Source organism: Ambystoma mexicanum, chromosome 11 (genome assembly GCF_040938575.1).
Source record: "Ambystoma mexicanum isolate Mex_15411 chromosome 11, UKY_AmexF1_1, whole genome shotgun sequence".
Taxonomy (NCBI): domain Eukaryota; kingdom Metazoa; phylum Chordata; class Amphibia; order Caudata; family Ambystomatidae; genus Ambystoma; species Ambystoma mexicanum.
Window position 1 is genome coordinate 753,464,176 of NC_090934.1, and position 13,350 is coordinate 753,477,525.

A 13,350-nucleotide genomic window follows, 5' to 3' on the forward strand; every position below is an offset into this window, starting at 1 on the left:
TCTGGAATGGATTCACATGCTCATGAATATTCCCTGTCATCAGGCTGGGAATCGGCAAAGAAAAAAGCTGTTTCGTTTCTGAATTGTCTTTCTACTAATAACCAATCACTGGTCTCTGGGTCACACTGCCCCCCGCCAATGACTGCCCTCTACCTGAGCCCCTACTCTGGCAGCCATCTTCAGATTTGGTAGCACGTTAAGTGGCAGTATGACCAAGAGAAGAGCCGCAGAGGGGTTGGAAGGAGGGTTTGCATGTGAATCCATGCCAGACCCATGCTGGAGAACAGTTACATGTTAGTAACTAGTTCCTTCTCCAGCGTGCGGTCTGGCATGGATTCACATGCTCATAAATACAAGAATACATAGCACTACACACATGCACAACCAAGAGAGGTGGCAAGGCTCAACATTAAACATTTCAACAACTCAACATTAAGCATCTCTACCCCCTCACCAGGCTCACCTTGAAGCAAACAGGTTGCGCAGCACTGCCTGGCCAACTCTTGACTCCTCCCTGGAATCCCGGTTGACGCAGTAGAATCTCGTGAAGGTGTGCGTCGACCTCCACGTAGCAGCCCTGCAGATGTCCAGCAGAGTTACACCAGACAAGAATGCTGTGGTAGCAGCAATCGCTCTGGTTGAATGGGCTCTCGGACAGCCAGGAAACAGTCGGTTTGCCAACTGGTGACAATGCATGATGCAGCCGGAGAGCCATCTGGAAATGTAAGCCTCCGAGGAGGGCCTTCCCTTGGGTCACAGGTCCAAAGGTCAAACCAGCTGTGCTGTCTTCCGAAAACTCTTTGTGCGGTCCACGTAAAACTTCAGCACTCTAGCCACATCCAGCAAGTGAAAAGTCCTCTCAGCTGGCGACGGGAAGAAAACCGGTAACACCAAGGGCTCATTGAGATGGAAGTCTGACGGCACCTTGGCATGAAGGAGGGGTGCGTCCTCAGCACTATCCTCGTCTCGTGGAATGTCAGGTATGGAGGTTTACAGGAGGGGGCCTGGATCGCTCCTACTCGTGCAGAGGTGATGGCCACAATAAACGCTGTCTTCCACGACAGGAACTTAAACGGTGCCGAATGCAGCGGCTCGAATGCCGGCCCCATGAGCCTGGTCAGCACCACGTTGCCTACACCGGCGGGAACGATTGGAACAGTCCTTTCATTAACTCCTTCACCAGGCGATAAGACCATAGAGCTGACCGCCCCGGAGTTCTGGTGCAGCGGGAGATCGCCGCCAGATGGATCTTGATGGAGGAATGTGCCAGCGCCGCACTTAAGGGCCATTATCCGCAGAGGGTTCATCTTCTGTGCTCGGCGCCAGACAGAGAACCTCTTCCATTTGTGTCCATAGCACTTGAGATTCGAGGACGCCCTGGCCTTTGCGAGCACCTTCTTGCAGTCTGCCGGGATATCGTACCCTCCGAACTCTACTGCTGCAGGAGCCAGGCCTGCAGGTTCAGCGATCTTGGGTCGTGATGGAGGATGGCGCCTCCTTCCCTGGCGAGAAGATCCGGGTCCGTCGGTGTTTGCCCAGGAGAGGTGGGGGGTGCCGACATGTCCAGAAGGTCCGGGAACCAGATCTGCCTTGGCCACGCTGGTGCGACGAGGATCATCCTGCAACGGGACCGCCTGAGTTGACTGATGAATCGCAGAAGCAACAGCGGGAACGCATACAGGAATAGGCCATCCCGGGGGAATGAGGAGGCATCGCCCATGCTCCCCGGCTGGGGAAACCTGCTGGCTAACCTCCAGCACTTGGTGCTCGTTGCCGTCGCGAATAGGTCGATCTGGGGATTGCCCCCATCATCGAATAGGAGAACCACTTGATCCTGCCGCAGCTCCCACTCGTAGCACGAGCGCAGCTCCCTGCTGAGTGAGTCGGTGATGGTGTTCTTTATTCCTGCCGGATGGAAGGGTACCAGGAAAATCCCTTGGGCCATGGCCCAGTGCCACAGATCCTGTGCTTCCTTGGAAAGGGTGGGGATCTGGTGCCCCCCTGCTTCCGGATGTAGAACATCATGGTGGTGTTGTCGTTGAAGATCCTTACCACTTTGAAGGAACGACCTGAGGGCCCAGAACACTTGTTGGAGCTCCAGGACATTGATGTGTAGTGACCTCTGCTCTGGGAGCAAAAAGGCCTCTTGCGTGGAGATCTCCGGTGTGTGCTCCCCATCCCTCCAGGGAGGCGTCCGTCGTCAGTTTCCTGATGTGGCGGGGTCTGGAAGTCCATGCCCGCCGATAGATGTGCGTGGGTGCCCCACCACCGGATCGCTTGGCGGAAAGTCTCGCTGAGTGAGATCCTGTCTTCGAACCTGCCAGCCGCATGCATCCAACGGGAGTCGAGGAACTCCTGCAGTGGTCTCATCCGCAACCTGCATAGGAGCACTAGGTAGATGCACAATGACATCATGCCGAGTAGGGACTTGATGGACCTCACCCAGGCCATGTCCATGGTCAACAGTCATTGTACCTTGCCCAGGATGGCCTTCGTCCCTTCCTCTGACGGCGAAGCCAATCGCGCCACTGTGTCGAGTCTGGCTCTCACGAACAGAGCGTCTTGCGACGGTACCAAGTGGCATTTCGCGAAGTTGATAGAGAATCCCAGATCCGTGAGCAGTTGGACGGTCTTTGCTGTGTGGTCGACGGTGAGTTCCCTTGATTTTGCTCGGATGAGCCAATCGTCCAGTTAGGGGTGGACGTGGATCCCCTGCAGGCACAGCCACGCCGCCACTGGTGCTAGGCACTTGGTGAACACCTTGGGCACCGACTTCCATCCGAAGGGAAGGACCTTGAGCTGATAGTGTCACGCTTGGACCACAAATCGTAGGAATATTCAATGTCCTTTTAGAATCGGGATGTGGTAGTAGGCATCCTTCAAGTCCAGTGACAACAGGAAGTCTCCTTCCTCCAGCTGTCCCGGCACGTTTTGGGGGGTGACCATCTGGAATTTCTGGGACTTGATGTACTTGTTTAGGCAACGAAGGTCCAGGATGGGTCACCAACCGCCGGTCTTCTTCCGGACGAGGAAGTACTGCGAGTACACTCCGGAACCCCAGAGCCTCTTTTGGATGAGTTTTATGGCTCCCTTCCTTAGCATCGCTCATACCTCCAGAAGTAGTTGTGGGACGTGGTTTTCCTTCCTGGCCACAGGTGGAATACGGGGACACCTTCTTTGAAACTCAAGTGTGCCCGCGGGCCAGGGCATCTAGCAGCCAACAGTCGGTGGAGATGGATTCCCACATGCTGTTGAAATTCATCAGCCAGCCTCCCACTGGTGGGCTCGGGTGGGGGCCCGATTCCACAGCCGGTTCAGTCCTGTTCCGTCACGGCTTTGCCGCATTGGCGACAGGATCCTCCGGTCTTGCCTCGTCCTCTGTAGGCTTCCTGTGATGAGGAGCGGGCCGCTTGGTGTTAAGAGGAGCCGCCACCGAATCCTTTGGAGGCACCTTGCTTGCCTCCGGAGTTCCGAAAGGACGGCCGTCGTTGCAGAACGCCCAAGGCCCGAGCCGTCTCGGTGTCCGCCTTGATGGCCTGCAGTGACTCGTCCACTGTCTTGCCGAACAGGTTGTTCCCATCGAAGGGCATGTCCAGAACCCTGGTCTGCACGTCCTGGTGGAAATCGGTGGCCTTGAGCCAACCGTGCCGGCGAATGCAAACACGGTTTCCCATCTGGCGAAAACCAGTGTCGGCGATGTCTGTGGCCACCATAATGGCGTGGTCCGAAGCCACCTTGCCGTCATGTAGAATTTCCAGGGCCTCAGACCTCTTGTCGTCCGGGAGGAAGTCCAGGAGGGGAGCGATCTTGACCCACAGCTCCCTGTCGTAGCGTGCCATGATCGTGAGGGCGTTAGCCGCTTTAATAGTCGTTGCCGCCGACGAGATGACTCGTCGTCCCATGGCGTTAAGCTTCTTCCCCTTGACGTTCAGGGGTCGGGGGGGAGAGGGGGAGTGGAAGTTGAGGCAGTCGCCCCCACCGATTTCTTCTTGACCGCTGCGGAGATGACTGAATCTGTGGACTGCTGTGCCCTGAGGCACATAGGGGCGGAGTCCGGGACCCGGTACTACTTCTCGTACCGTCACCACCGCCGTCCGTCCCCGCCGTCTCCATTCCCATCTCATCCCTCGGAGGAGGGGATGAGGGTTAAGGCTGGAAGGGGGGAGGAGGATGGACTCGTCTCCGCTTCTTAAGTGGGCTCCCCGACGGTCCAGGCTCCACTGGGTCATCGGTGGGGAGTAAGGGCATCCTTGTCCTCATCTCCATACACAGGGCCTGTACGGCCATCAAGATAGCTCCTGAATTTTCCCCTGGTACGGGCACCGGCTGCAACGGGACCAATGGTTGGGGCTTGGGGCCCTATCTTCCTTGTCGGCTCCTGCGTTGCTCTCTTCGTCGGCCTCGTCGGGATCCTTCCCATGGGCCCTGGATTTCTCAGACTTCTTGTCCCAGATCCTTTGGACGCTAGCCAACTCATCCTCAGAGGTGGTATCCATGTCCGTTATGGCTACCGTGCCCCACCCCCCTTTCTCCTGCTGGGGTTTCACAGGGGTCTTCTCAATAGGCAGAAAAGAAGATTCCCTCTGGGGTGGCAGGGAAACTTTAGCCCCTGATGCCGTCTCCACTGGGGAAGCCTGCGTATGTTTGGCCAGGGCCGCCACGACTCCTTCAATCGAGGCCTTAGCCGGGTGAATCGGGGCCTTCACGACCTTGGCCATGCCTGAGGCCTTCACCTGGGGGGGGGGGGTCACCGCCTCGCTCCCCCTCGGCTGTCTCCGTCGGGATCGACCGGGGCTTCTCCAGAAGTTTACCCGGGTTCTCCGACTTCCTCTTCACCGAGCCAGACCGTTGGCTCGAGGTTGATGGCGTCTTTGATACTGCGCCCTGCCTGGAAGCTGAGGAGGCTGATAGATCGACACTCCCGGTACCCGCAGAGCTTTGCCTTTTGTTGGGCCCCCGTCACCAGAGCGCCCTCAAACGTCTTACAAGACTGCTCGGATTTCTTCTCCTCACCTGCTACTGGGCTCTTCCCCTCCAGCCAGTTGGTGAGTCGAGTACGACGATCACTCATTGTCCGTTCGGACATGTTCTTACAAAACGCACAGTTCTTCTCCACGTGCGATTTGTCGTTGTGAAGGCACCGAGAGTGCTCATCCTCAAAGACGTTCTATAGTCAGCATCCAGGGCAGCTCCTCAACAGCTTGGATCCAACAGGCGTCATGCTTCCTTTGTCCTGGGCCATGTCCACGCGGGGTAGGCCTCAAAGATCTTCTGGAATCCTCTGAGAAGTGGAAAACTCGATGAAAGATGCCCTTGAGGGGCGTAGAAAATTCCTAAAACGGGTCCCCGTTGATTGGAAGTAGAATCGGTGGAGCTTGAGGCTCGATTGACCGAAAATATAAGAGTAAACCCTTCAAAAAAATGCAAAACACAGTAAAAGCTCGAGAGCTAAAGCACGAGGACTCCAAACACTTGAACGTGCGGTAAAAATCTGAAGATGGCCGACAGAGGAGGGGCTTAGGTAGAGGGCAGTCCTCAACTGGGGGCAGTATGACCCAGAGACCAGTGATTGGTTATTAGGAGAAAGACAGTTCAGAAACAAAACTGAAACTGATTTTTTCTTTACCGAGGATTCCCAGCCTGACGACGGGGGAATATTCATGTGCATGTGAATCCATGTCAGACCCCACGCTGGACAAAAGGTATATACAAAAAGGTGTCAACGAGGATCCAATTAAAAGCACACTATGGAGACTTTAAAAAAAAACTAAAAAAAAAAAACACATCCATAAAAAGAGTGAAAGGATGGGCGAGTGTGGAAAAAGGATCCCACTCACTGAGATATAGGGAAAAATAATCTACCAGTCCAGCAAAATGTTCTGGGGTTCGGTTCATACAAGTGAGGTAGCTTTAGCACCAAGGTAAAAATCTTACCCAACAGCTCTTGGCCAACTTAAAAGCAACAAACACAAACTGGTGCTCCTCTCCCTGGCTCTACGGTTTCCAGCAGCAACTCTGTGGAAATTCAACCAGCTCCGAGATGGATGTCCAGGTGGCTTACTTTGGAGTTGATTGGTCCCACCAACTCAAGGGGAGAAGTCGTCCTTGCAGGGGCTTCTCGGTCTCTGCGAACTTGGCTTTTCGGCACTGCAGCAGGACTTCACTGGGCAAACCAACGGTCCGGGAGTTGCAGCAGGTGCCCTCTTCAAGTTAATCTTCGGTTCCTTCGTCCAGTGGTCCACTCTGCTGTTAGGCAGTTTGTATGCAGTACCTTTTGGGACCAGTACACACAACTAGGACTAAAGGTGTAAGCCAAACCAACCTTTGGTATAAGTCTGTACCACACAGTTATTGGTAGCGAGTTGAGCAGCCATGCTTATCTCAAGAGGGAATGTGAGCTTGTAAGGGCATTACACAAAGGTCTACAATGACAAGTATTCAGATAGACATTTATACTCAAGGTCTATTGGTAAATAATACTTACTAATTTATTACACAATCATTTATAAAGCATTCACTAAATGAGGCAACCAATATCACACAAAAATTATACTACAATACTGATTACTAAGCAGTTGAGCTCCCTTGAAGTCGGAGCAAAAAGGCAGAAGATAATAGAACAGATATTACAGTTACTCTAAAACAGTGCAAATAATTTGATTTCACCAGAGAAGTTGATTCAATGCAATAGGTAGGCCAAGGTCAGTGGGCTAGTGTCTTGTATAAGTCAAAACGATTCTGGTATTTAAACAGAAAAGTCTTTGCCACGGTTTTTAGAAGTAGTTCACGGAATAAAGGTTCATATGTCGGGTCACAAGCTGACTAGGCCTGCAAGTTGCCAAAGTTCCACGAACCTTCGCTGTGAGAGAAGTTCTCTCGCTCAGGTTTTCACAGTACCTTATTTTGAAGAAAAAGTTGCAGCTGAAGACTTCTGTTCCTGGCAGTTCCTGCAGATCTCGCTGTTCCTGAGCCTCAGTCGCTGGGACAAGAGGGGGACGTCGGGGGACTCCTGCATGGAGAAGGGCCACAAAGCTGGCAAATTGGCAAATCTTCGATTCCGGTGCTGTTCAAGCACACAAGCTGGTGTCCTTCCTCCTGGTTAATCCTAACCAGCTTTTAGAATGGTATCCAGGTGGCTTACAAGTTGATTGGTTCTACCAACTCAAAGGAAGAAGTCATCCTTGAAGGGCTTCTCTGTGGAGATGAACTTGGCAATTCTGACCTGCAGCAGGGCTCCACCGGGCAAACCAATGGTCCAGTAGCTGCAGCAGTCCTCTTCCAGCTCGTCTTCGGTTCTTTCGTACCAGTGGTCGACTCTGCCTTCCAAGCCAAGAGACTTGCCTTTTAAACAGTTTTCTCCCATTCATTCCAGCCTAGCTGCCACGCATCCAGCAGGGTGGCTGTCCTTGGAGGACAGTCAGCCAGCCAATCACGCCAGAGTGCATTTAGTTCTCCTAGGAGACTAAGCACAGGGAGTTTCGGGCACCTCCCGCACTTCCTGCCCACCCCAGACACTCAGGCGCCAGAGGCGGTCTTCAATCCTGAAGGCCGCCAAAGGCATAGAAACAAATGGACCAAACCTAGTTTGCCATGCAGAGACAAACCCTAGAAGGACATTTACAAAAAGAAATGGCGGAAAATGAAGACCTGGACCTGTTTAAACAAAGGGGGCTTAAGCACCATCTTGAAAAACATGGCTCCCGAGATTTTAACGCTACCGGTGTTCGCGGTCAGGAAAAATCATGGTAGTTCATTGTAAAACCACTGCCACCAGCCATTTTGTTAGGAAAGGGTAGCATTTGACTGCTACATGAGTTTCTAGACACAGGGGATACTAGGTAACCCCTCCAGCACTCTATTGTAAGATAGTGTGTGCTAGGTCTAGGAATTTAAAAAGACTAGTAAAGTCAATTTAACTTTACATTCTCTGGGAAACAGTAGTTTATCCCAGAGAAGGGATTTAAACCTTGGTATAGCCTAGAAAGGCTATGCCTATGGAGTTGTCTAAAACTCCATAATCAAAAGAAACAAACAGAAAACAAACAGAATTTAAAGTACAAAGTCCCAAATGTCAGCAAGAGAGCTCAGGGTCTCTAAGGTAGAGAGGAATTAGCACACTTAGGTTAATTCTCCCTAACAAATCCCCCCCTTCCACCCCACCATCATTCCACATAGGGTGGCGTGTGCAGGACTGGCGAAAAAAAAGTGAAGAGAAAGTTAACTCACTACTCCTGGGAACTGTAGTTCACACAAGAGAAAGTATTTAAACAATGTCCAAGAGACTTCTCAGTGGCACTGCACAGAGGGTGCTGTGTGTCAATATGCAGAAATCAGATGCCTGTGGAGTTTACAGACTCCTTTAAACAGTGTAAAACTTCAATGTCAGCAAAACATACATGAGTGAGTGGCAAAAAGCTGCACTCTCAGGAGGTAAAAAATCAAGAAGATCCCAGAATCCAGCAAAATAGCTGGCATCTCTAAGGTTAAAGGGAATTAGCACAGAAACTGAAAATTCTCCCGAATACCAGCCTAAGCCCAAATGTTATATAAAACTATAACATACACCATGGAGAGACAAACATGTCACCCATAAAAAGAGTAAAAGACTTTCGCGGTGAGAGGTAAGTTCTCTCGGTCGGGTTTTCACAGTACTTCTATTGAAGAAAAAGATGCAGCTGAAGACGACTTCTGTTCCTGAAATTTCCTGCAGATCTCGCTGTTCCTGAGCTTGAGGCGTGGGGACAAGAGGGAGGACGTCGGGGGACTCCTGCACTGCATGGGGAAGGGTCACAAGGCTGGCAAATCTTCAATTCCGGTTGCTGTTCTACAAGCTGTTATCCTTCCCCCTGGTTAATTCTAACCTGCTCTGAGAATGGCATCCATGTGACTTAAAAGTTGATTGGTCCAACCAACTCAAAGGAAGAAGTTGTCTTTGAAGGGGCTTCTCTGTCGAGATGAACTTGGCGATTCGGACCTGCAGCAGGGCTACACCGGGCAAACCAGCGATCCAGCAGTTGCAGAAGCCATCCTCTTCCAGCTCGTGTTCGGTTCCTTCATTCCAGTGGTCGACTCTGCCTTGCAAGTCAAGAGACTCGCCTTTTAAACAGATTTCTCCCATTCATTCTAGCCTAGCTGCCACTCACCCAGCAGGGTGGCTGTCCTTGCCGGACAGTCAGTCAGCCAATCACGCCAGAGTGCATTTGGGTCTCCTAGGAGACTAAGCACAGGGAGTTACGGCACCTCCCTCACCTTCCTGCCCACCCCAGACACTCAGGCGCCAGAGGTGGTCTTCAGTCCTGAAGCCTGCTAAAGGCATAGAAACAAAGGGACCAAACCTAGTTTGACACACAGAGAAACTCTAGAAGGACCTTTCCAAAAAGAAATGGTGAAAAATGAAGACCAGACCACCTTGAAAAACATTGCTCCCCGATTTAATACTACCTGTGTTCGCGGTCAGCAAAAATCATGGTAGTTTGTAGTAAAACCACTGCCAAAAGACATTTCGATAGGAAAGGGTAGCATTTGACTGCTACTTGAGTTTCTAGACACAGGGGATACTAGGTAACCCCTCCAGCACTCTATTGCAAGATAGTGTGTGCTGGGTCAAGGAATTTAAAAAGACTAGTAAAGCCAATGTAACTTTACATTCTCTGGGAAACCGTAGTCTATCCCAGAGAAGGTATTTAAACCTTGGGATAACCTAGAAAGGCTTCCCTGTGTTACTGCACTGAGGCTGCTGTGTAACACATGAAAAGATGCCGCCTATGGAGTTGTCGAAAACTCCATAATCAAAGAGCACAAGTAAAATGCACATCAAAACACATTAGAGAACGGGAAAAAAGGCTCACACACTCTCCAGGTAAAAAATATCAAGTCCTCACAATCCAACAAAGTTGCTGGGGGTCTCTAAGGTGAAGGGAATTAGCACATTTATGAGAATTCTCCCCAACATCTGCCTTCCAAGCAAAAAGACTTGCCTTTTATACAGTTCTCTAGTCCTTGCATTCCAGCATAGCTGTCAGTCACCCAGCTGGGTGGCTGTCCTAGCCAGACAGTCATCCAGCCAATCATCACAGAGTGCATTTGGGGTTCCTAGGAGACTAAGCACAGGGAGTTTCGGGCACCTCCTTCACTTGCTGTCTACTCCAGACACCCTGGAGCCAGAGGCGGGCTTCACTTGTGAATCCCACGAAAGGCAAAATGAACAAAGGGACCATATACCTGGTTTGGCGCGCAGAGTAAATCTCAAGAAGGACCTTTCCACAAAGAAATGGCAAAAAAAGACGACCGTGGCCATTTTGACAAAAATGCCACCCTTGGGTGCTTTACTGCAGCTGTGAATGCAGCTTGCGGTAAATGCACACCACAGTAGTAAAAACGAAACCACTGCCACCAGCCATTCAGTGAGGAAAGGGCAACAAAAATGTTACATGAGAAGCTAGACAAAGGGGATACTAAATTACCCCTCCAGCACCCTATTGTAAGATAGTGTGTGCTGGGTCTAGGAAGTTAAAAATATAAGTAGAGTCAATTTCACTTTACTGCTCTGGGAAACAGTAGTTTATCCCAGAGAAAGTATTTAAACCTTGGGGAAATCCAAGACTTCCCTGTGTCACTGCACTGAAGGTGCTGTGTGCCACAATGTAAAAGATGATTCCTATGGAGCTTGTCAGACTCCACAACCAAAAGAAACAGAATTCAGAAATCACATTAAAATACATGAGAGTGGGGAAAAAGGGTATCACTCTACAGGTAAAAATAAAAGTCCTCAAAATCTTGCGAAGTTGCTGGGGTTCTCCAAGGTAGAGGGAATTGGCACATTTCTGAGAATTCTGCCTTACACATACTATTTCTGAAACTAAGCCTTGACTGCTCTTCCATTGTACCTTGACTGAGTTTTGGCTAACCACTCAGTGTCTTCCCAGTTTACCATAAATATCGTGGCACCCCAGGGGCGAAGTTTATAAAACCAGCTTAACACATACCAACACCATATACCACATAGAAGGTATTAAAGGGACATAATGACAGGAAGACTTCAGGAGAAGTCATTCTAGTCAACAAAAAGATCAAGGAACCAAATGAAAGATGGAGGGAAAAGCAAAAAGTTGAGGGGCTCCAAAAGATGGCCCTAAAACCCACAAATAGAAATTCTGTCTTAACACTTGCCAAAACATCCTGAAGAAAAAGTTGAAAAAGCAGCAAAAGGGAAAATCTTTCCTAATGGGGGCACAGTGCATAGTTGCGGCACTGAGGAGGTCTCAATTTAGGACCAAAGGGGAGCTCGTTTACTAAAGCAAGTAAAGATAAATGCAAAAAAAGTACAGTGCCTCTCAACTGGGGTATAGTATGGGACTTCCCCTCACACTCTGCCCTGTCTGAATGAACCAGAATCCTTTGAGACTGAAATTGAATGAAATTGAAAAAAGTAATTAGCAACACCTGAAAAGGAACACAGCTAACACAGCCTCCCTCATGAGAGTTTGAGACTTGAAAGTACTTGGAGGAGTAGAACTAACTATTGTGCTTTGGAACTGTAGCAGTTGGGATTTAACCCTGGTAATTTTTGAACATTGTTGGGACTATTTGCATCTGGGATTCAGCCCCGTTATTACTTACATCAGGATTAAATGACTTGGAACCAGAGTGCGCGTCTGACCTTTTTCTACAGTCTGAATGTTAACCCACGAAAGATGTGTGGATGGTGCTTTTTTTACTTTAGCAAAGCATGTCCTTCACCTGTTAATGGAAGTTTAGTAATGAGGTGCAAAAAAATGTTCAAAAACACAGTAAAACGTTTCTCTTCAAAATACAGAACTGTAAAGATCTTTTAAACTTGTTCACAATTAGCGTACAATATTATAGGATTAGTAAACAATTTAATTTCACCTATGCCATTTGCTGCATACAGGTTCTTGGCATCGTTTCGCAGGACTTGTTTGTAGATAGCCAAAGCACGATCCTGGTGGCGCTTTTCCTAACAAAAGCAAAAACATGAGCTGAATTTGTATTACTTATCTAATAAATTCAGACTCACCCTCATCCCAATTCGACTGTACATAATGTATGCACAAACACAGACAGTTCTGATGATTACTAATGATTTAATTAAATCCCAGAATTAACAGTTCTAGTTAAACCACCATCAATGTATTCACTATAGTTTTGTGTGAAGCATTTCTTGTAGATATTTATGCTTTGGGAGCATAAAAGAGCACACTGAAAATAAGGAAGGTGTTGGTGTAGAGATGGATTTCTAGAATCTGGCCTGGTGGACAGATTTTTGAAGGCCACTGTAAGGATATTTGGCGTGTTACAGTACAGAGTACAGCACTACTGCACAGGTAGCAATCAGCACAGAGTACAGCACTACTACACAGGTAGCAAACAGCACAGAGTACAGCACTACTGCACAGGTAGCAATTTTTTTCGCAGCACCACCACAAGGGTGCGGTGCATTGCTATATGGGTTACCAGATTAACAAGGAAAGACAGGCTATTCAGTCAAAAACGATTTTAACATATAAGATGCAAATCTATTTTTACAGTTAAAAGCACACGTGCTCATTTAAAAATGCACACTATTTTTCACCTGAAATGCCTATGGTGCGAGAGACACATCTGAAAATTAACAGCTAACCTATTAACCATTAACCTGACTAATAAAACCTTATTTAACATAACCCACTAATAAAATGTGTTCTCCACTGCAGAATTAGGCATACTCTGAAAACCATTTAAATGTGTGTGCAGATTTTTTTTCTTCTCTTCTCTGCCTGATTCTCCGTGTTTTTGTGCACAGTAACTGCAGGAAGAAGGAAGTCAGATTTGCAACAATTGCAAATGTATAAGCGAAGCTATTGTTGAGAGTAGGAGGATGAGAGATGATGGATTTCATTGGGACACGTCATACAGAGGGCTGAGATGAAAGTTTTAGTGGGCAGCATCGGGGAAAAAGACAGGCAGACATTTTTCTGCACTACTGGGGAGAAGACCTGGCTGTGGGACTCCTGACTGAATGCAGATCCCTGCGTCCTGCTACAGTCAAGATTTGGCAGTCGAGATTGGGGAGAGCTGAAAGAAGGACCTTTCCACTGGCTGAGGCGTTCCTATCTGAAAAAGCTGAGAATTCCAGGCAATGAACCCGGTTTGAGAAGGCAAGAGTTCCTTTTTGCTGGAGTTAATCCAAGGGAGCCACATTCACAAAGAGAACAGCCAAAGAGAACAACTAAAAAGATAAGGTAATGAGAAGTGTGGGAGCGGAGTGTGTACAGTAATATGCAGTCAGTGTAGGATTCCTGTGCATGCCTTAATCAAATGCTAATGTTGCAATTTGAGTTCTGTTCTCCG

The 13,350-nt window shown here is 49.0% G+C and overlaps 1 protein-coding gene across 1 annotated transcript in view; it reads right to left on the reverse strand.

Annotated features, from left to right (window-relative positions):
* The window catches only part of CTR9 (CTR9 homolog, Paf1/RNA polymerase II complex component), an 861,351-nt gene that overhangs the window by 394,455 nt on the left and 453,546 nt on the right, over nt 1-13,350 (reverse strand). The window contains exon 15 of the mRNA XM_069623650.1: nt 11,890-11,977. Within this exon, the coding sequence (XP_069479751.1) occupies nt 11,890-11,977 (88 nt within the window). The remainder of the gene's footprint in view (nt 1-11,889; nt 11,978-13,350) is intronic.